A 23,140-nucleotide genomic window follows, 5' to 3' on the forward strand; every position below is an offset into this window, starting at 1 on the left:
ATGACTGAGATAAGACTAGAGGTTGCCAGCACCTGTGCCCCTGCCCCAAATAACTTTAGATGATGGTTGTGGAATTGAAAACTGGAAGATTAAAGATAAATTTCATGCATCAGTAGAAGGCAAACTTATCTACAGAGATGTGAATACACTTGCCTTGCACAATAAGCAACCCTATTGTGAACTGGACATAAATTCCTTCATACATTATACCTTAGGAATAGACACATAATAATGGAGCATGGAAACAGGTCCTTCAATTCACCACATCCATGTCATAGAACACAGAACACAACAGAACACAGAACATGAAACATAGAATATAGATCAGTACAGCACAGTACATAGCCTTTAGCCCACAAGAGAATAGTGAAAGGCTTGGTTAGCATGTATGCGGAGAGGATGTTTCCACTAGTGGGAGAATCTAGGACTAGAGGTCATAGCCTCAGAATTAAAGGACGTTCTTTTATGAAGATGAGTAGAAATGTATTTGGTCAGAGGGTGGTGAATCTGTGGAATTCCTTGCCACAGAAGGATGTGGAGGCCGTCAGTGGATATTTTTGAGGCAGAGATAGATAGATTCTTAATTAGTACAGGTGTCAGAGGTTATAAGAAGAAGGCAGGAGAATGGGGTTAGGAGGGAGAGATAGATCAGCCATGATTGAATGGTGGAGTAGACTAGATGGGCCAAATGGCCCATTTCTACTCCTATTCCTTATGATCTTATGACCTAATGACAATGTCCTTACTGAGCCTGGTGCCAAGACTTGGCTCAAATCATCGCGGGCAGAGGGAGGGAGGGGAGTGAGAGAAAGAGGGGAGAGAGAGAGAGAGTGAGAAAGAACGAGACAGAGAGAGATGGAGAGATTCCAGCATCTCAAACCCAAGCACCATGGTAAATCAACGCTTACAAAAATAATGCGCTCTATGATCTCTGGCAGTCCAAAAGCGGCGAGGGAAAATGAAATAATATTTTGCTTTTCGGTCGGCGTCACGTATTTGGCTTTTCGGCGTTGCGCCCGTTCGGTTATTTGGCTTTCGGCGTCGCATCTGTTAGGTTATTTGGCTTTTTGTCATCACGTCCTTTCGGTTATTTGGCGTTTCGGCGTCGCGCCCGTTCAGTTATTTGGCTTTTCTGCGTCGCGTTCATTAGGCTATTTAGCTTTTCGGCGTCGCGTCCGTTCAGTTATTTAGCTTTTCGCCGTTGTTTCCATTCGGCATCTTGGCCTCCACTTCTTCGCTTTGGCTTCTCGTCCTTCGATGCCCCGTCTGTACACAATTCTGCAAAGGGGTCTCGACCTGAAACATCACCCATCCCTTCTCTCCAGAAATGCTGCCTGGCCCGCTGAGTTACTCCAGCTTATTGTATCTATCTTTGACTCTAATAGACCCCTGATGGAGTCCTGCATTGTCTAAGGCGCTGCCCTTTGGATGAGTTGAGATGAAATGAGACACTGTTTGCCTGCGCAAATAGACAGAGAAAGTTCCAAGACAAGTGTGCCAGCCAATATTGATCCCACAATCAATATTGCAAAAAAAGTCACATTTCCTCATTATTAACTGTAGGAACTGTAGTGATTGGCTGGCACATTTCCTGCATTACAAGAATGACTACACTTCAAATTATTTAAAAACACAAAGTGCTGGAGGAACTCTATGGGTCAGGCAGCATATAGGGATGTTCATTCCCTCCACAGAGGGTGCCTGACATGCTGAGTTCGTTCACATGCTGAGTTTCTTTCACATGCTGATTTCTTTCACATTGTGTCTTGTTCAAGATACAAATATCATCAGTTTCTTGTGTCATAAGAAATACTTCACTGGCGGCAAAGTGCTTTGGCGTAACTGAAGTTTGTGAAAGATATCATTCTCTGGAAACACATTCCCTTGGGTAGCACTGAACGTGTCAGTCAGTAACGAGAGCGCATTGTATTCCACAATTCAGCTCAGTGGCATTTCTCGCCAATGTTTGCAAACCTTCCTTTCTTCCCTCTCTGCCATTAAATGTTCCTGTACTCTGTCTTGGAGGATCAGTATTTTCAGAACTGGATTGTTTATTTGCCGTCAGTGGTGAAGTCTGTCACCCGTGAACCCGATGGCATTCTGTGCTGCGTTTCCTGATCAGTCATTGAGTTTGCTGTCACCGTGATTGACAAGATTGACCCTTTGACCGTAAACAAGACCACATTTTCCAAATACTGTTTTCAGAACCCACAGTCCTAAATGCTTTTGGAATGAAATACAACAGGAGTGTAGTGCTTGGTATGTTATGAAGATTAATGGTTGACAATAAATCAGAATGATTTAATGACAACACTTTGCTGTACAAAAATCATTCAAAATGGATGTCAACCAGTGCAGTTTAGGAGGGCAAATTAGACTATGCACAAGTATCATTGTTGAATGATGTTAGACAAGAAGACAGACCATTTTAAGTTGACGCTGATTGGATTTTGTGATTTATTTACTTCTCAGCGGAGAGGAAGACCATCTGTGCACTTGTGCTTGTGAAAAACTCTCCAATTAATCCCACTCCCATAGCCCCACTAAACGTTTCCCCACTTAAATATTTATCCAATTCCGCTTTTAAAAATTGCAAGTGAAACAGCATCCACCATTCTTTCAGGCAGTGCATTCCAGAACACAATAGCTCACTGGATGATGAACATTTTCCTGATTTTGCCTCCATTTCCTTTGCCAATTACCGTCAATCTGTGGTGAGCGATCCTCTTATCCCTCAGAACAGTTCCTTGTTGTAGTTGAATAAAAGTGGAACTGCTAATAAAGAGAATGTTCTACCTGTGTGATCTTTAAGAAAGCCTTGCATTCATACAACCCCTTTCAGCCACTTCATAGCAAGTGAGGTGTAGCCCCTGCTGTAATGTAGAAAAATGTCCAGCAATCAGGGAAACAAGAAGGGATTATGAACTGCAGTAACCAACCATCAGTTATTTGTGATTTTGACAGCACTGAAGGAATGCAGACAATATCCTTTGGGACAGATTGGCCTTGATACTGGAGATCACAACTTGTGGAGACTTTAAAAGAAAGGGAGTTCAGAGATAGTGTGATAGCTGTTGAGTCGATCCTTTGAAGGCGAAAGGTAATAAGGATAGCTTAGCAATTCAGAGTAGCAGAGGCTGTCAGAAGGACCAAATATAGATTTGGCATCCGTGGACAACAGGAGAAGCTATGTAAGAAGGATGCAAATAAAGAGAAGTAGCAAGAAACTGAGAATGATCTGGGTTCAAAACAAAATCCTGGGAGCCTGGCTTGTACATGTTTGAGGTTTGAGATCCTTTTGCTCTCAGAGTATTTATTTTTCCAGACATTCCCACAGGAGCACATTTCCTACATGTATCCAGCACTGTGCATTCTCGTCTGCTCGCAGTTTAACATTACCACTAACAAGAGCTGCCTGACGTGGAAGAGAAAGAAAGACTTGCGATTGTATTGCATGCTTCATCATCCCAGGATTTATTGTTTAAAAAATGAGTTGTTAAATATTATAATTGTGGAAAATGGGGGTAGGCAATATTCATGCACAAACCCCCACACAAATCACCATGGCAATGATCAAATGATCAGTCGATGCTAACATTGGTTACTTTCACACCACTTGCCATGCCTTACTTTCTATTACTCTTCAGGGAGAATTATGAGTAAGCTTGGATGAAATAGGTTATCTGGATCATTTCATTCCAATAGTGTTTGGTTTCTGGATTGGGTGAAGAGTGTGCAAACACACAATATATTGGACTTTAGCAAATTATTGCACATCACATGAGGCAAATTGGGCTATCAAGTCCTTGCTGGCTCTCTCTCAGAGTAATCTTATCCATCACATTCCCCACAACTAGTTCATTCCCATTTATATGCCCTCTCCTGCCACCCAACTATTTACATTGGAGGTAACTAACAGCAGTCAATCAACCACCAAACTTTCCTTTAGAACGTGAGAGGGATCAAGAGTACTCAAAGGAAGCCTGGACAGTCACAGGGAGAACCTACAAACCTCACCCAGACAGCAATGGAGGTTAGGATTGAACCCATGTTGCTGTAGCTGTGAGGCAGCATTACCTGGGTTTATCTTTCCAAGACACTGCCTTACCTGCTGAATGTTTACTTATTGCTCTGTTTTTACTAAGTTGTTCGAATAAATCATTTTTATGGAGTATTGTAAATAATGAGGGGTGGGAAGGTTAAGAAATGGATTTCCAGACTTTCGTGCCTCAGTGAAGGCACAAGAGAATGCAGATGCTGGAACGTGGAGCAAAACACAAACTCTAGGTAAAACAATGTATCAAGCAGCATCTGTGGAGGCAAAAGAATGGTTGATATTTTGTGTTGAGACCTACATCAGAACCTATTGAGTTCTTCCAGGAGTTGACTTTTTGTTTGAGGTCTAAATAACTGAATGGATGACCATCAAACAGCTGATGGCCAAGAGGCCGGGTTAGAGGAGTGCAGGTATTTCAAAGGGGTGTGCCACTGGCAGAGGTCACAGGTATGGGAAGATGCAAGACCAGTGAGGGATTTAAGAATTTAAAAATTGAGACGTAGTTCCACTGAGAGCTGGCGTGAGCCATTGAATGGGGAATTCCTTGCTTATAATTATGGACCAATAAGGCCAATGTAAATGAGAACAATTAAAATTCCTCAAAAGCACACAATGTGCAGGTGTAACTCAGCAGGTCAGGCAGCATCTCTGGACAACACCAGCAGGTGATGTTTTGGATCGGGACCCTTCTTCAGATAATTCCTCCATAATCTCACCCCTGTCCCCTAATCTGGAGGTGTGCGTTTTCCCACTTCTATACCTTTTGCCTGATGGGAGAGGGGAGAAGAGGGAGTGGCCAGGGTGCGACTCGTCCTTGATTATGCGACTCGTCCTTGATTATGCAATGTCAGATATAAATGGAATCAATAGAAGGGAGTTTGGTTTGTGTGATGGTCTGGGCTGCGTCCACAATTTGCTGCAATTTCTTGTGGCCTTGGATGGGGCTGTTCCCAAACCAAGCTGTGATGCATCTTGATAAAATGCTTTCTACGGCGCATCGGTAGAAGTTGGTGAGAGTTGTAGGAGAGAACACCAGGTTCTCAATCTCCTTCCTCTACTCCATTCCATCATTATTTGATGGTGATGTCGTCTGCAAATTTGAAAATTGAATTAGATTTGTACATGGTTGCACAGTTGTGGGTGTAGAAGGAGTAAAGAAGGGGGCTGATAACGCATCCTTGCGGTGCCCCCTTGTTGAGGATTATCATAGAGGATAATTTGTTCCCTATCCTCACTAATAGGGGTCTGTTGGTCAGGAGGTCGAGGATCCAATTGCAAAGGTGAGTGTTGACACCAAGTCCCGCCAGTTAGGTGATAAGCTGGTACTTGCTGGTAAAGCAGTGAGGCACATGTTGGAGTGTATGACAATATTTTGGTAGCTGCAAGTGTTTTATTTAAGGTACATCTGCGATATTGGTGAACAATATGAGTGCTAAACTTAAACTCCCTGCAAGCATTAGCAAAACGTATGAGGAGAACCTTGTAACTGTGTAACACCATTGATCATCACATAATAGCCTGAAGCATTTCATGGTCAATGAGCATTTTGCAATCCGACGCTGTTGTATCGTAAATTAAACTGGCGATGACATAACCTATGGTCACTTTAATTAGTAATGGAATCCGCTGTTGCATGAGTAATGGTCAGTGAAGCTATTTTGGAGTTACATTTGGTTTCCCACTGAGGGAACAGAACTAAACAGCGAAAGTGCAGAAGTGCCAGGAATAGACATTATAAAATCAAATTGAGGGCAGCATAGAATAACAGAATATTACAAGATGTTTAGCTCATCATCTCTGTGCTGGCTCTTTCAAAGAGCTCTGAAGAAGGGTCTCGACCCGAAACATCACCTATTCCTTCTCTCCAGAGATACTGCCTGACCCGTTGAGTTACTCCAGCTTTTTGCATCTATCTTCAGTTTAAACCTGTATTTGCAGTTCCTTCCTACAGCTTTTCAATTAATTTTACTCCCCTACCCATTTCCCATAACCCTGCACATCTATCTACTATATTACTAAAAGTAGGATCTTGACCGCTATTGACTCACTGCGATGTGATTTCCGAGAGAACGCCGCCACTTACGGCCATCATTTTTGGCCACCTCGCTCCGAGCCCCCCTCCGCCAGACTAGACTGGAGGATTTTTACCATTGATGAAAAATCAGAGAGAAATTAATGTTTTTAAAAATTTCGCCATTCTCTCTGCTGCCCCCGCTGGCGGCAGGGGGGAGGGACTATAAAACCCAGAAGTGTGGTGGCTCACTCAGAGGGTGACATCAAGATGGTGCCGAGTGCGGGCGCCGTTGAATAATTCAGGGGAGCTGCTCTGTCTATGGTGAGTATATTGTTGGATGTTATTTAAAGCACGTTTTTGCTTGTGAGTCTGTGTGTGTGAATGACAAGGAGCAGAGTTGGTGGGGGGGGGGGTGTGAAGGGAGGAGGGGTGACTGAGTGAACTGCCAGCGTACCAGGCGTGAGTGACTGCACTGCCAGCCCACGAGCCGTGAGTAAGTGAACTGCCAGCCCACCAGCTGTAAGTGACTGAACTGACAGGCCAATAATCCATTCAGTCCACCCTCTCCCCACTTCTCTCTCGCAGTCTGTCACCTGTTTTGGGCAGAATTTCTGGCAGTTTCTCAGCTGCCAGCCTGCCAGGTCCGAGTGACTGTACTGCCAGGCCGCTGTGCTGGACTGAGCTGCCAGCCCAAGAATCCATTCGTCCCACAATATCTATACTAGCCCTCTGGAAACCAATACCTTCGGCCCACACCCATACTAGCGCAACAGAAAGCCCCCCCCTACTGGTGAGCAATATTGGAATTGGTGGAGAGGTGGAATATTGCGTTGGGTGACCAGCCCTCAACGGGTCCCACTTAGTCTAGTTTTTATTAAATTTCCTTTTGAAACTTACCATTAGATCTGGTTCCATTGTCCTTTAAGTCCAGATTCTAACAAGTGGCTTTAAAAAAAATAGTCTCATCTCCCATCTGGATCTGTTGCCAGCTACCCTCTTACTGTGTAGGAGAGAATTGCAGATGCAGGTTTAAATCGAACATAGACACAAAATGCTGGAGTAACTCAGAGGGACAGGCAACATCTCTGGAGAGAAGGAATGGGTGACGTTTCGGGTCGAGACCCTTCTTCAGACTGATACTTATGTTCTTACTGTCTTACCTGGTCACTAAGCCTCTCCTGGGAAGCAGTTTCAACTCATTTCCCCACTCCTTTTTGTAGATGACAAGATAGATCGTTACCTCCACTGAAAATCAACAAACTCTTATGCCAAGACTGATTGACGCATTGAGGTTATGAAGGGTAGTGGGGAAAATTGCCCAGGAATGTTGTTCATTGTGGTAGAAAATGAGAAAATTTGGAGCAGCAATAAAAGGAAAATATCATCATCCAAAATAATGACAACAAACCATATGAGCGAGTTCAAAGCATGAATCATTTGGGGTACACAGGTAGGATGAGGAAGATTGATCTCTCAACAAGCAATAAGCTTATTGGAACGATAACCTTTATTTGGTTCAATGAATTTACTCACAGTTTAGTCTTATGGTGAAAAATAAACTAAAATATTCTCATCATTACTCAAGATTATGACGAAATGTTATTATATCCTTTAGGGTTAATAGGTGCTTGCTAATAACTAGCATCTGTACAGCATGAAACACAGAGAGTTTATGTTGGAACAATGAGTTCCAATATGGAAACTGAAGCAAACAGCTGTGATAGTGCCCCATTCACAAGGTATGAATGCCAGAACTGTAAATCATTGCTTTACATCTAATACCTTAAAATCCCCTATGATATCACTTTTTTAATTAAGTATTCATCCTGTCACAGTGGGAGAGTTAAACTCAGGTTCGAAGATTATTGGTGATTCATAGATAGCAATTTGCAAAAACGATCCTTGGAATGAAATGGACTTCAAGTTGAAGGTATGAACTTCTCATTAAATGCAAGGGGTGATAAATGAATTACGAGAATGTGATATTGGAGAAATATTTCTGCTGGGTTGGTTTAGATCATAGAGGAATTGTCTAGATTTCACCCTCCCATGGGAAGTGACCCAGTTACATTGAAACTTTGTAAGCAATTGCAACGTCTGGTTAATTCAACAGACTCAATGAGGTGGATGTTTTGTTCTGCGGGTGAGATGGAATCTAAATATTCCATGTGGAGCCCGAGGGAATTTGTAAATGCCTTTAATTTTAATGCAGTAAGCTATTGTCATCCAGAGTGCATTGCATAGTGGAAGCAGAATTAATAGTAACATTCTGAAGAGTACGAATAATTTTGCAGAAAATCTACAGCCCAAGCTTTCCATGTACTGTATTCTACGGGCCTCAATTATTCCCTGTGGGAAAGAGTTCTGCATTCCACCCCTGTCTAGGTTAACAGGTTTCATCTCAATTCCCCTTAAGGTTTCTTGGTTACTTTCTAGTATTGATGACATCTGTTTATCCTCTTCCCAACACATGGTAATGCACACTCTTAGTCGACTGGGAGAGAAATTGTCTGCAGAACCATGTGGGATGAATGAGAACTCTGATTAATTGGGTCACTCTTTCAATGAGTTGATATAGTCACGGTGGGCTAAATGTGTACTGTGAGATTCCTTGATTATATAATTGGAAGCTCCATATATTAAAACTATGAGAAGGCCATCCAGGGAGGACATACCAAACAAATAGACAAAATTAACAGTGCATTTTCCCCATTTATTTGCTTGTCACCGAAGATAGACACAAATTGCTGGAGTATCACAGTGGGATAGGCAGCATCTCTGGAGAGAAGGAATGGGTGACAGTCTGAAGAAGGGTCTCGACCCGAAATGCCACCCATTCTTTCTCTCCAGAGATGCTGCCTTTCCCGCTGAGTTACTCCAGCATTTTGTGTCTATCTTTGGTGTAAACCAGCATCTGCAGTTGCTTTCTTCACATAGCAAGCAAATAATTGGGGAAAATGCACTGTTCCTCACTAAGGCTTTTGTTTTTGTTTATTATGGTGTTTACAGAGTACTATGTTTACATATCTGTTGTGCTGCTGCAAGTAAGAATTTAATTGTTCCATTTCGGGCCATGTGACAATAGAACACTCTTGACTCATTATTCTTGATATCTTCCAGATAAGTCCCACTCAGGGAACTTGGTGGATACTTAACAAAAGCTATTAAAATAATATCTATTCCAACATAACTTCCAAACCCCATGCACTAAACCATCTAGAAGGATATGTGCAACAACTTAAGTGCAAGAGAACATCACTGCTTCCCAGTCACTCAATTTCCTAACTTGGATGAACATTTCCATTCCTTTATCATTGCTGGTTTAACTTATGGAACTCCCTCGCAATAGCACTGTGGAAGCACCTTCATCGTGTTCAAGGTGTAACACAATATTATCTTTCATCGGGCCATCAGGTACGATGTAAGCGCATAAGAAATAGAAGAATGTTTTTTTTTGATCTGGCACTTTGTGCCTGCTCCATCATTCTATAAAACTGCAGTGGTTCATTTACCTTAACACCGCTTTTACACACTCCAACCTCTGGTCCAAGGCGGCCAAACCAAGGATACACCTAACCTGTTAAGCCACATAGGTACTATACATGTTTCAATGAAATCAATGGGAAGGTTTGTGGTGATAAATACTGTAAATGAGGGAATATAAAATTGTGCCCTAAAATATATTTAAAGGCTATCCCTTTCTTGCTGTGGTTTAATACTGATTTTATAGTGCAAAGAAAACCCTTCAGTTTCTTTTGAGCTACTTATCACTCCCTTACGTGTGTTCATGGATGGTTGAAAATACTCTGCTTTGCAGATATGTTGACACTGGTGCTTATACTGGGGAAGTTTTGTAAATCTATGCTCCTAGTTATGACTATTCAATAAAGTCAGTGTATGACCAATGGGTGAAGTTATAAATGGAAAAGGGAAATTCAGAATTATGGTTATGAGGGTGCAATTTGACAGTGATGTTGGGATGCTCTGCTTCATACAAAAGATTAAGAAAATCTGATTCTCCTTCCGCCTGAATTGATCAAACCTTGGGTTGATTAAAGTCAGGAGAGAATGTTAAGGGTAACTGCACCAAGGTGGGTAGACGGCACTCTGTTAAAGATAAACACTGATCTAATTGCATAGGAGAAATAGACTGAGGGACTGAATGGCCTCGTCCTATTCTCCGTTCAATCCTAAGTGGCACTCTTTCATTGTGGGAGCTCAAACCAGTAAATCGTCGATGCGTTGTTGACAAAGTTTCAGTTAGTCATGCTCCATAATATAATTGCATTATTGAAATATTATATTATTGCAATAATTATATTGTTATATAAATGTTTAATTGTAATCTTTAATGCTTATTCCTTCTCCCTTCCATGAATTGATACAAATAGACAAGGTTGGCTATGAATAGTGTTTTGCCTTGACGGTCAATTAATAGTGTTTTGCCTTGACTAAGAATATAGTTGGTTCAAATCCCACTTTAACCACACAACTAAGGTGATATCCAATGCAATACTGAATGTCCTGCAATGACAGAAACATTGTGCTCTGTATGAAAGGACTCAGGAAAACCATGTTTTACCCTCTGTGTAGGATACCAAGGATCTCAAGGCACTATTTCAAGGATTTTCAAATTTATTTGATTTGCCAGACATGAATTTTATTTCATAATAAAAATAAAGCTATGTACTCATAAAGTACCATAAAGTTTTATAGTTCTTCTTAATCAATGAAATACCATAATTGTTACAATGATGAAAATGCCAGTTTCTCCCATTTAAAATCCAATTGGTGGCAGTGAAATTCCAGGAAGGATCTCCTGCTACTTGAGGATCGTTTTCAACCATTTGAGAGAGGAGACAATTTAACATTGCATTCAAGCAGCAACACATCTGACAATTAACTCTTCCTCTGTGCTTATTGTCAGCCTAGATATTGAACTCAGATCTCTCGTGTGAGACTTGGCTGCACAATGTTGACAGAGCACCCAGCATGTCGCAGAATGCTCTGACAAACTTCTACCGATGTACAATGGAAAGCATATTAAGTGGTCGCATTACAATGTGGTCTGGTAATACAAATGCTTAGGAATGCCCAGGCTGCAGAAAGTGGTGGACATTCCCCAGTCCATCATGGGTATTGACCCACTCACTATCGAAGTAGATCTACCAGAAGCGCTGGCTCAAGAAGACAGCTAATATCATCAAAGACCCACACCACCTTGGCCATGCTCTCATCTGGCAGATAGCACCAGGAAGAGGGTACAGAAGCTTGAGAATCATTACTTCCAGGCTCAAGACAGCTTCTTCTCACCGACCATCAGACTCTTGAACCACACTGCACAATCTTAACTGCAACATTACCTCAACTCGAACCACAATGGAATACTAAGGTTGCACTGCGAGCTTTGACTTGCACTATCATGATCTGGATTACCTAGAATAACTGACAATTTATTTATAGTGTATTATTCTGTTGTGTTGTTGCATTTAATCTACCTGTAAAGTAAAGGGCCTGTCCCACTTGGGAGTAATTTGCGCGTCATTTACGCGACATAATTTACGCATCACGGCGCGCGACGTGACGCGCACATGATGCGCGCATGGTGCACATTACGCGCGCATGGTGCGTGGTGATGTAGGCAGTGACGCGCGGTCACGCGCGACGCCCCAGGATTTTGAGACGTACAAAATCTTTGCGCGCCATCTGCGTGACGCGCAAATGATGCCCAAGTGGGACAGGCCCGTAAGAATTGCAATTTTCTAGTCCTGGTGCAAATGACACTTAAACACTCTTTACTCTTGGCTCTTGAAACTTCTAATGCAAAGTTTAACATGCTGCACCTAGGCCGTAGGTAAAATGCTTCCCTCAGTTTCATGTGTAGGAAGGAACTGCAGATGATAGACAGCGAAGATAGATACAAAACGCTGCAGTAACTCTGCGACAGGCAGCATCTCTGGAGAGAAGAAATGGGTGATGTTTCAGGTCGAGACTCTTCTTCAGAGTTCGGCATAACTGCAATTTACTCATTAATGTGCAAGCCCCACTTAGATATTTAGACATATTTCACTTAATTTAAGCATTCAGCAACTTGAAGAGTTGGTCTTGTCTGTGTATTTCATTTTACTCTGTTTCTGCATGATAGATAAGCTGTGGTTGTGAGGCAGCTCACATCCTGTGATTATCAGACTGTCCTGACTCAGCCTCGTGCAGCTCTGTGAGCAGAATGGTACTTCAGACATCCACACTGCTGAACACACAAACTAAATTGTTTCCCAAAATGCTCACACAAGACAACATTAATAACAATGTACATAGCAAAAATCTCCCGAGTGCTTCCCAGGAGTGTTATCAAAGTACGTCGAAGACACGAGAAGATATTAAGGCAGTGACCAAATATTTGGTCCGAGAGTAAAAGAAGAGAGAGAGGTAGAGATCTGGACCCCATCCAACTCAATGAGCAAGGAGCGATGGGTGAAAGTGCATCAGTGTGAGCTAGGATATAGCTTCTGAGATGGGAATTAAAATATTTCCACAATAGAAAAACCACAATTTCAAATATTTTACATTTGTGAACCTTAAGTTAAAAGCATCGAACTACGAGGAAAAATATTTAACTGCTGAATGGAAAGACCATTCCTTTATCCACTGCAACTCTGATAGACTTGTTACATTTCAACCAACTACTATACAAGCTTACAATTCCCTCTTGTCTGTTGATCAATTGCCTAGCTCTGTTGTCCTATCTGAGAATGAATGGTAAACAGGAGAATGCCTTACTGCTGCTTGCTGGAATGCTCCCTTTGTGAAGGTCCCTCCTCCCCGGTAGTTGATGGCGGGGATTTCCTCATTGAGCAGTGAACACTTGTGCTGGTGGTACTGCGGGGCAGAGATGTAGTCGACCCTGGGCACCACATTGTTCTTGGAGGAGAAGGTCACTATCGCCACCCGGGTGGCAGACGGCACCACTGGGAAGTCCGACAGCAGCTTCTTGACGAACTTCAGCTCATTGATGAAGTTGGCGTTGCCCACACTAGAAGACTCATCCACGAGGAAGACCAGGTCCAGGTTGTCGCTCTTCTCCCTCAGCTTGCGCACGTTTCGTTTGAAGACGGCGCCCAACTTGAGCACTCGGTTGGTTCCTGTGTCCAAGGCATTGCGGCGTTCCTTCAGATCATAGGTGCTCCTCAAGTAAAGCCTGTTCTGGAAAGAGAAAGGGACGTAAACGCCCAAACAGCAGGCAGCATACAGCAGTAAGGAGAGGGTTGCAGCCTGCCGCATTGTCCACCAGAAATAAAAGCAGGTAAGTGTCAGATTAGAGTTGTCGTTCAGTCTCCTCAGGCTTTATGTACAGAACCTTCTGCAAAAAAAGATTTCAGACAAAATAATCTCCCCCTCCTTCTGGATATCGTCTCTTATACCCACACTTTCTCAGTAGACCAGCACGAGGAGTCAGGTCCTGATAGGATGAAACATTAAGTGTCCTTGTGACTCTGACACTGAAGCAGTAAAGGAGAGGGCGGGTTTTTTTAAAATAAGTGCTGCTGGAGTAACTGAGATTCCTTGTTGCTGCTACACATGCGTCGAGCTATCAGCATTTCCCAAAGAAAACATCAGCACAAACTTCCTGATTGATCCCATATGCCTGGCAAAACCAGATACCGGGAGTGCCATTTTAATTGAAAACACTCTGGGCACTTTTCAAATGCAGTTGTTTAATTGACTCGGTTTTCCTTTGAACAGTAGCATCTCTTCCAAAGTATTTCAGCTAAGCATGTAAAAGTATATAATTTAATAATTTAAACTATATTTAGCCTCAATCAACTAACAGAATACCTTCACCATCCCCACCCCCATGTCTCCAACCCCCAATCTATCTAGGGGATAAAGAACACAGTAGATTGACACATTCCATAAATGCAGACACTTTAACAGCTTTTTGAAAACAGGTTTTATTTCTCAATATAACATTTACTCAACACATATTAGCTTCAGGGACTGGATGAGGGAAGAGTTGGGCAAAAGCCATATCAGCTGCTAAATCATAGCATTTGGCAAGAATCATCAAAAATCTTTGTGCTCACATTGTTATTACTTACATAAGGATTTTAGCATCTATCCCAAATCAACTTGTATTGCAATTGCTTCTCTTTCAGCATGACCCACAGCTCTTTACACTCAGTTTTGTAGTTCTGAAGTGTGTTTACTGATTTAATGTACAACACACATAATCAGTATACACACAGCAAGCTCCCACAATCAGTAATGTGGTAATGGCCAGACCATCTGTTTTTGTGAAGTTGGTTAAGGGATGAAAGTTGGTCAAGATATCAGTGGCGACTCCACTGTTCTTCAAAATAATGCTATCAGGGACTACACATGAAAACAAGCTCCAATCGGGAGACTTGAGCTTAAAGACTACACTGACATCAGAGCAGTGTTGAATGAATGTCATTGTTAGAACTGCCTTCGTTCAGACCTATTAAACCAAAGCTTTCCCCCATCCCCAGCCAGAGACCAGAATGAAAAGTTCTAGCCTGATATGCAACATTGGACCGAGTAAATACAGCACTACTGTCAGTTGTTCTACATTTATAACAGTGACTTCAACTGGAAGTGAGACACTGTGAAAGTATTGTATAAAACCATGTCCTTATCTTTTAACATCTTTGATCTGGATTAAATAACTTGTCAGATAACACTGGTTTGGGTAGTTCCGTAACAGCTGAGACATTGGCCACCAATTGGCCTCTTAAACGAGACACAAAGTACTGGCGTACCTCAATGGGTCAGGCAGCATCTCTGGAGCAAATTTATGGGTGACGTTTTGGGTCAGGATTCTTCTTTAGAATCCCTGGAGAAAAATGATGGGTGATGTTTTGGGTTGGGACCCGTCTTCAGAAGGATTCTGGCCCAAAACGCCACCTATACTTTTTCTCCAGTGAAGCTACCTGACCCGCTGAGTTATGCGAGCACTTTGTGTCTATCTTTGGAATAAACCAGCAGCTGCAGTTCTTTGTTTCTACAATTGGATTCTTCGTGCCTGATCCTTGCTGAGTTTTGTCAGATCTGCAACTCATGGAATGATCCAGCACGGATGATAGCCATTCCGCCCATTGAGTTCAGTAGAACTGAATTTCAAAAGTGGAGTACTCTGTGTATCTGTTATTGCATTGCTTACAATTGAGGACTAATTTCTCCTCTGGGAAGCTTTTATATACCTAACTCATCAAAGAATAAGTATAAGAAGAGACCACAGCCTCACATAGACTGAATCAACCCGGAGAAGGCTTTGCTGCGGGGGGGGGGGACCTGAGAGAAATCTTCCCCTTGCCACATTTTAATGACTTCTCCCATTAAAGAACCTCAGCTCCACCACAATAACCACAAGGATCAGCCCCTTTCTTTTATGCTTGGCACTCCTACAGTAACTGCTTTCCAATGTGTACAGGGCCCAAAGGCTTTTGTATATTCCTCGCTTGGAATGAATAATTGGCAGTCCCCTGTTAGGAGAATAGAGGTCAGAGATTCAGGATAAAATACATTCAGGACAGAGATGAAGAGAAACATCTTTGCTCTGATGTTTACGAATCTTTATTATTGTCTGAAGCCAGAGGGCTTTGGATGCTCAGTAATTGAGATCAATAAATCTTTGGACACGCAGAGGAAGCAGAATAGAATGTGAAACATTTGGAATGGATAATGGGCAAGTTCCTTTTTTTTGCACTGTGCCCAAACTGTTAATTAATCCATTAAGCCCCAAATGTTACAATTGTGAACTGAATTCTGAATCACTGCAATCCATAATCTTATAGCCCATTATGTCCCTCACCTCACTAACAACATCAAGCTGATCTTAGCATTGTGAGGAGTGCGGCAGAGAACCGGAATCTGTACCAGGTACACCTGAAAGTGAGATTCTACAAGGTCTACATATGTTAAATAAAGGCATACAGAGATGGAGCTAAGAATTCCCACTATCAGTGGAGCCGATCAAAACCCTGTGACCCTGCAATGGTGGTGGAACAACCAATGGGATGGGAAGACTCTATAAACATTCCCATTCTCAAAGAAGGTGGGGGCACAGCTAAAGAGCAGGCTAAAGCATTCATGGCCATCTTCACCCAGAAATGACAAAGAGATGATCTACATGGCACAGATCAAGGATTTGATGTGTGCATCCCCCTGCAGGAAACTCAACATCATCCAAGGCAATGGTCCACTTGCCAGGCAACTCATTCACCATGTTAAACATTGACTCGCTCCCTCTTTGGTGCACCTTAGGCATGATGCACACAATGTATAAGATATACTGCAGTGACTTACCAATGCTTTGTCAATGCTGCTTTATAAGCTTGCACCCTCTATCACCTAGGACAAGGCAGCAGGTGTAAAATTCTAACTAGATGTTGAGTAGTTTATTTCCCTATGTGGAGAATAGGGCAGCAGAGTTTTAAGATAAAGGTGTTTAATACTGAGGAGAATAACAAACATCTTTACTCTCTGGTTTATGGAGAGTTTGCATTCTCTTCAGTTAGTGGGCGAAGAATGCTCAATATTAAGAGGGTTTAAGACTAAGAAAAATAGACCTTTGGATGTTGAATGTTCAGAGAATAAGGTGGGAAACTGAAGCTGGGATACAGGATTAGATGTGATCTTGTTGAATGACTGAGTAGTCCTGAGGGGCTCTGTAGCCCTTCACTTACTGCTATTTATGTTCAGGGCATTTAAGAGATGTCCATAAAATATTATGCCAGGTTACGCATTGACGGAAGGAGTCTAAAGAAAGGTTTTGACCCAAAACGTCACCTATTCCTTTTCTCCAGAGATGCTGCCTGACCTGCTGAATTACTCTAGCATTTTGTGCCTAACTTCGGTGTAAACCAGCATCTGCAGTTCCTTCCGACTGATTGTTGGCTGATTTGTTAGTGAGCACGTTCTTGATCAAAGTACTTGCGTTTAAAAAAGCCTTGTTCCTTTAATCCTGAGGCTGTTTAGGTTTAGGTTTATTTTTGTCACCTGTACCAAGATACATGAGAAGCTTTGTTTTGCATGCAATCCAAGCAGATCAGATGTATTATACATAGGATCAATCTTCTCAACCTTCTGTTTAGCATCAGACAGTGGTGAAAATGGGGTGGAAGATTGCAACCTTCACGTGGTCCGCCCTGTTTTGACATGCAATCAACCCGTCATGCACAATCAAATAAGATCAAATAGAACAAGTTGTCCTGCAACTTTAGGCTGTGCACGTCATATGCAAGAAGAAGAAGTGGTGAAAATAATTAGTAATAACCTCAAAATGCTCTGCCTTTAACATAGCAAATATTTATATACTTGCAATTTTTTTGCCATTTGCATAACCAATGCTGTATGAAAAGAGTTGACCTGATTAGGATAACAGATCCTGGCTTCCGCTTTATGGAAAGGTAACGTTAAACATTTCCTGAAACACATGTGGTAAAGCATTTGAGAGAAAAATAGCAGCAAGTTCTATATTTCACCTTGCATTTTTAAAGAGTAATAAAAACACCTGGCTCGCGGAGGTGAGGGAGAATTAGATCATAAGTAGAGAATCGTCCTTAATCACTGGTCAATTTATGCTCCATAGCTGTTTTGCAAGAATAGTGGCTTGCCTTCAAATTTCCTGTGGATATCAAGTAACAACAAAATAGCAGCAGTAAATATACATCAAACCTGCTGCAGAATGCTAGGACTAGCAGTGTAAAAAGCCTTTAAATGCAATGATTTAAGACCCTGCCATGAAATTCAGTCGCTGAGGCTGAACAATTGAAACTGCTGCGGGTGGCAATCCTTCAGAGAAGTTTTTAATGTTTGGTTTCATACCTTTTCTTTCACCTTTCTCTTTGTCTTGTGCATCCCAAATTCCTTTCCCTCCACTCATTCCTTTTTCTGCCCCTGCTTTATCTCTGATTCACTCAATCCTCTTCTTCAACATCCCTTTATTTATTTATTCATTTCTGAATCGATACTTAAATAGGCAAGTCTTCTTCTTCTTTCGAATGGCGTGGTGGGGAAGACGCTGTAGTCAATTATAAAAGATGAGATAGCCAAACATTTGGTTAGCAGTAACAGGATCGGTCCGAGTCAGCATGGATTTACGAAGGGGAAATCATGCTTGACTAATCTTCTGGAATTTTTTGAAGATGTAACTAGGAAAATGGACAAGGGAGAGCCAGTGGATGTAGTGCACCTGGACTTTCAGAAAGCATTTGATAAGGTCCCACATAGGAGATTAGTGGGCAAAATTAGGGCACATGTTATTAGGGGTAGAGTGCTGACATGGATAGAGAAGTGGTTGGCAGGCAGGAAACAAAGAGTAGGAATTAACAGGTCCCTTTCAGAATAGCAGGCAGTGACTAGTGGGGTACCGCAAGGCTCGGTGCTGGGACCGCAGCTATTTACAATATACATCAATGATTTGGATGAAGGGATTCAAAGTAACATTAGCAAATTTGCAGATGACACAAAGCTAGGTAGCAGTGTGAACCGTGAGGAGGATGCTATGAGAGTGCAGGGTGACTTGGACAGTTTGGGGGAGTGGGCAGATGCATGGCAGATGAAGTTTAATGCGGAAAAATGTGAGGTTATCCACTTTGGTAGCAAAAACAGGAAGGCAGATTACTATCAATTGGCATCAAGTTGGGAAAAGGGGAAGTACAACGGGATCTGGGGGTCCTTGTTCATCAGTCTATGAAAGTAAGAATGCAGGTACAGCAGGCAGTGAAGAAAGTGAATGGCATGTTGGCCTATATAACAAGATGAATCGAATAGAGAAACATAGAAACATAGAAAATAGGTGCAGGAGGAGGCCATTCGGCCCTTCGAGCCAGCACCGCCATTCATTGTGATCATGGCTGATCGTCCCCTATCAATAACCCGTGCCTGCCTTCTCCCCATGTCCCTTGACTCCACTAGCCCCAAGAGCTCTATCCAACTCTCTCTTAAATCCATCCAGTGACTTGGCCTCCACTGCCCTCTGTGGCAGGGAATTCCATAAATTCATAACTCTCTGGGTGAAAACGTTTTTTCTCATCTCAGTCTTAAATGACCTCCCCTTTATTCTAAGACTGTGGCCCCTGGTTCTGGACTCGCCCAACATTGGGAACATTTTTCCTGCATCTAGCTTGTCCAGTCCTTTTATAATGTCATGTTTCTATAAGAGTCCCCTCATCCTTCTAAACTCCAGTAAATACAAGCCTAGTCTTTTCAATCTTTCCTCATATGACAGTCCCGCCATCCCAGGGATCAATCTCGTGAACCTATGCTGCATTGCCTCAATCACAAGGATGTCCTTCCTCAAATTAGGAGACCAAAACTGTACACAATACTCTAGATGTGGTCTCACCAGAGCCCTATACAACTGCAGAAGAACCTTTTTACTCCTATACTGGAATCCTGTTACGAAGGCCAACATTCCATGAGCTTTCTTCACTGCCTGCTGTACCTGTAAAGCAACTTTCAGTGACCGGTGTACAAGGACGCCCAGGTCTCGCTGCACCTCCCCCTTACCTAACCTAACCCCATTGAGATAATATTCTGCCCCTTGTTTTTGCCGCCAAAATGGATAACCTCATATTTATCTATGTTATACTGCATCTGCCACGCATCTGCCCACTCACTCAACCTGTCCAGGTCACCCTGCAACCTCCTAACATCCTCTTCACAGTTCACACTGCCACCCAGCTTTGTGTCATCTGCAAACTTGCTAGTGTTGCTCCTAATTCCCTCTTCCAAATCATTAATATTGGAGCAAAGAATATAGGAGCAAATAGGTCCTTCTGCAGTTGTACAGAGCCCTAGTGCCAACACACTTGGAGTATTGTGTACAGTTTTGGTCCCCTAATTTGAGGAAGGACATTCTTGCTATTGAGGGGGTGCAGCGTAGGTTTACAAGGTTAATTCCCGGGATGGCGGATCTGTCATATGCTGAGAGAATGGAGCAGCTGGGCTTGTACACTCTGGAGTTTAGAAGGATGAGAGGGATCTCATTGAAATATATAAGATTGTTAAGGGTTTGGACACGCTAGAGTCAGGAAACATGTTCCCGATGTTGGGGGAGTCCAGAACCAGGGGCCACAGTTTAAGATTAAGGAGTAAGCCATTTAGAACGGAGACGAGGAAACACTTTTTCTCACAGAGAGTGGTGAGTCTGTGGAATTTTCTGCCTCAGAGAACAATGGAGGCAGTTTCTCTGGATGCTTTCAAGAGAGAGCTAGATAGGGCTCTTAAAAATAGCGGAGTCAGGGGATATGGGAAGAAGGCAGGAACGGGGTACTGATTGGGGATGATCAGCCATGATCACATTGAATGGCAGTGCTGGCTCGAAGGGCCGAATGGCCTACTCCTGCACCTATTGTCTATTGTCTATTGTCTAACAGAATATGTGAATATGTAAACATTGTATATAACGGGGGAAAAAAAAGAAAATGTTCAATAAATAACAAATATAGTGCCGATAACAAATAATAATATAGTCTTTTGCAGTTCAGAGCTCATAGCTTATTTGTTGTGTTTAATAGCCTGATGGCTGTGGGGAAGCAGCTGTTCCTGAACCTGGACGTTACAGTCTTCAGGCTCCTGTACCTTCCTGATGGCAGTGGTGCGATAAGTGTGTGGCCAGGATGGTGTGGGTCCTTGATTATTTTGGCTGCCTTTTTGAGGCAGCGACTACGATAGATCCCTTTGATGGTGGGGAGGTCAAAGCCGGTGATGGACTGGGCAGTGGTCATAACTTTTTGTATGCTTTTTCGCTCCTGGACGTTCAAGTTGCCGAACCAGGCCTTGATGCAACCATATTTGATCTTGTTTATGCACGTCGGGTTGATTGCATTAGTCAAAACAGGGCGGACCACGTGAAGGTTGGAATCTCCCCCCTCAATAGGAAATAATCAGTTGTCCTTGAAAAGTGATATAGAGGCAATAATTGGTATGCAAGAGGGGTTCAATTGCAGGACTCCTGGGAAGAAGGGAGAGTGGGACTGATGGGATTACCCTGCTGGGAGTCAATATGAACCCAGTCGGTCAAATTACCTTGTGATCTGTTTTGTAATAATTCATTCAGTTAGTGAAGCAACTAGAATGTTCTAAAAGCATATCTGGTCTACGACTGTATTACAGAAAGGAAAATCTGCAAGTTTTACCCAGATTGCCCAATGTTTAACACAAGATCCATACCGATGCGGTTGATTCAGGATGAATAAATTCAAGGAAATCAGGGCAATAATGTTGGCTTTACCAGCAAAACTCCACACCCCAAGAATGAATAATAACAAATCTCATTGGTTTATGGTGTGGAATTCTGAGGGTTCCGAGGTGACTGATGAGGTCAGTGGAGATCCTGTACATTTTCCCGCTGTAGAGCAGGCGATGTTTGATGGGATGGGAGGGCGGGTAGTTTGTGAGTGGTACACTTCTTCCCTTTACACTTGGCCACTGTGTGCTCCTGATGCATGGATTTGATTTAATGGCATCATTCCCACTCTGGGTGGCCATGGGACATGGATGCTCAGATGATTGTGGGGATGTATCTTTCAAGGAGGTCTTGCAAACCGTCTAGACACTTGCCCTCTGACTACCTGCTGAACCTATACAAGGAAAAGAAAGACGTACATTTCTTTTATACCTTTTAAGTATGCAGGACTTCAACTCCCTTATCAACGAATGTAGTGTAATTGAAGATAGACACAAAAGGCTGGTGTAACTCAATGGGTCAGACAGCAACTCTGGAGAAAAGGAATAGGTGACGTTTTGGGTTGAGACCCTTCTTCAGAAATGCTGTCTGACCCGCTGAGTTACTCCAGCTTTTTGTGTCTATCTTCAGTTTAAATTGGCATCTGCAGTTCCTTCCTACACAATGTAATGTAATCACTCAGTTAGCATACTCACAACTAATTTGCAAAGAGCAGTGTGTCTTAAACACCAAAGTGATAGTTAGCTGCTAATCATGTTTAGTGGTGTTGATTGATGTGCAACTAAAGTGCCAGGAATTATTGGTGAGATCTCCCATGCTCTACAGTGTCATGTTTAACTTCCCCTGACATGGGAGACAAGGCCTTAATTAAATGTCTCATCCGGATGGCAAAGTTGAAACTATAAACATGTCATCTAAAAATATAGAAGCAAAATAAGATGCAAACTTAGGTCAAAATGCATTGAGATTTTTTATATGGAATTAATATTGTAATATTTTTGACGTAATATTAAGGTTCAGCATTGCAAAATTTGACAGTTCATAAACTGCAGTGTATATTGTACTGTACTTGGAACCATGCCAATATTGGACATATTGTGTAAATTATTAATTCAGCTCTTTAGACAAACAGGCTCGGAAAGGGAAGTAACCATAAGATCCGGTACACTCTTCAATCTGGTTTTAATTGGCCCTGTTGTTTTTTAAAGAGAAGGAGCAGTATATGCAGGGGTTGTGCTTTCACCATGTATATGGTATTTAAACACACATTTCTGTCATTCCTTCACAGCCACAAAAGACTGTTTGGATTACTTCCCCATTGTATTAAATCTACACAACCATTGTTCTGCCTTTGCGATATGCGGCTCTGCTCCATTACTGCCAAAAAATGAGGCATGGCAGAGAGTTATTCCCATTACAGTATAATTATAAAGATTATATGCAAGATATTTTTGCGAAATGCAATAACCTTAATCTTATTTTTACTTTGTTTCAAGTATTAAAAGAGTGCCCTTGTCAAGAATTTCTGGACTGTGTGCCAGAAACCTTGGAAGGTAAATAAACCATTAACTCTGCAATAAGAACATGAAGAGAGTAAAACAAAGAATTGCTATAGTTTTATGGTCAGTGTGGGCTTGGTGGGCTGAAGGGCTTACTTCTGCACTATGACTCATTCACAATGAAAAGAGAGACCCAGGAGAGACTATTCTTCTCACTTGCTGTCCTGCTTGCTTTAGCTATATTTACCTCCAAACAATATCATTAAACTCAGTCCAAAATTCCCTCAATTGTTGATTGTGGGATCTTACTTTGGACAAAATAGTTGCCACATTTGTTTAGGTTTAGGTGTATTATT

General features: G+C 42.2%; 1 protein-coding gene across 4 annotated transcripts in view; it reads right to left on the reverse strand.

Moving 5' to 3' along the window:
* Nucleotides 1-13,621, reverse strand: part of svep1 (sushi, von Willebrand factor type A, EGF and pentraxin domain containing 1) — a 159,876-nt gene extending 146,255 nt beyond the window's left edge. For 3 of the 4 annotated variants that reach the window (XM_033018158.1, XM_033018156.1, XM_033018155.1), the window contains exon 1: nucleotides 12,852-13,620. In XM_033018158.1, the coding sequence (XP_032874049.1) occupies nucleotides 12,852-13,352 (501 nt within the window). In that variant the 5' untranslated portion in view covers nucleotides 13,353-13,620. Of the gene's footprint in view, nucleotides 1-12,851 lie in introns of all 4 variants that reach the window. The other variant, XM_033018157.1, reaches the window with a different exon arrangement.
* Between the last annotated feature and the right edge of the window lie 9,519 nt (nucleotides 13,622-23,140).

The sequence above is a fragment of the Amblyraja radiata genome, chromosome 3 (genome assembly GCF_010909765.2).
Source record: "Amblyraja radiata isolate CabotCenter1 chromosome 3, sAmbRad1.1.pri, whole genome shotgun sequence".
Taxonomy (NCBI): Eukaryota; Metazoa; Chordata; class Chondrichthyes; order Rajiformes; family Rajidae; genus Amblyraja; species Amblyraja radiata.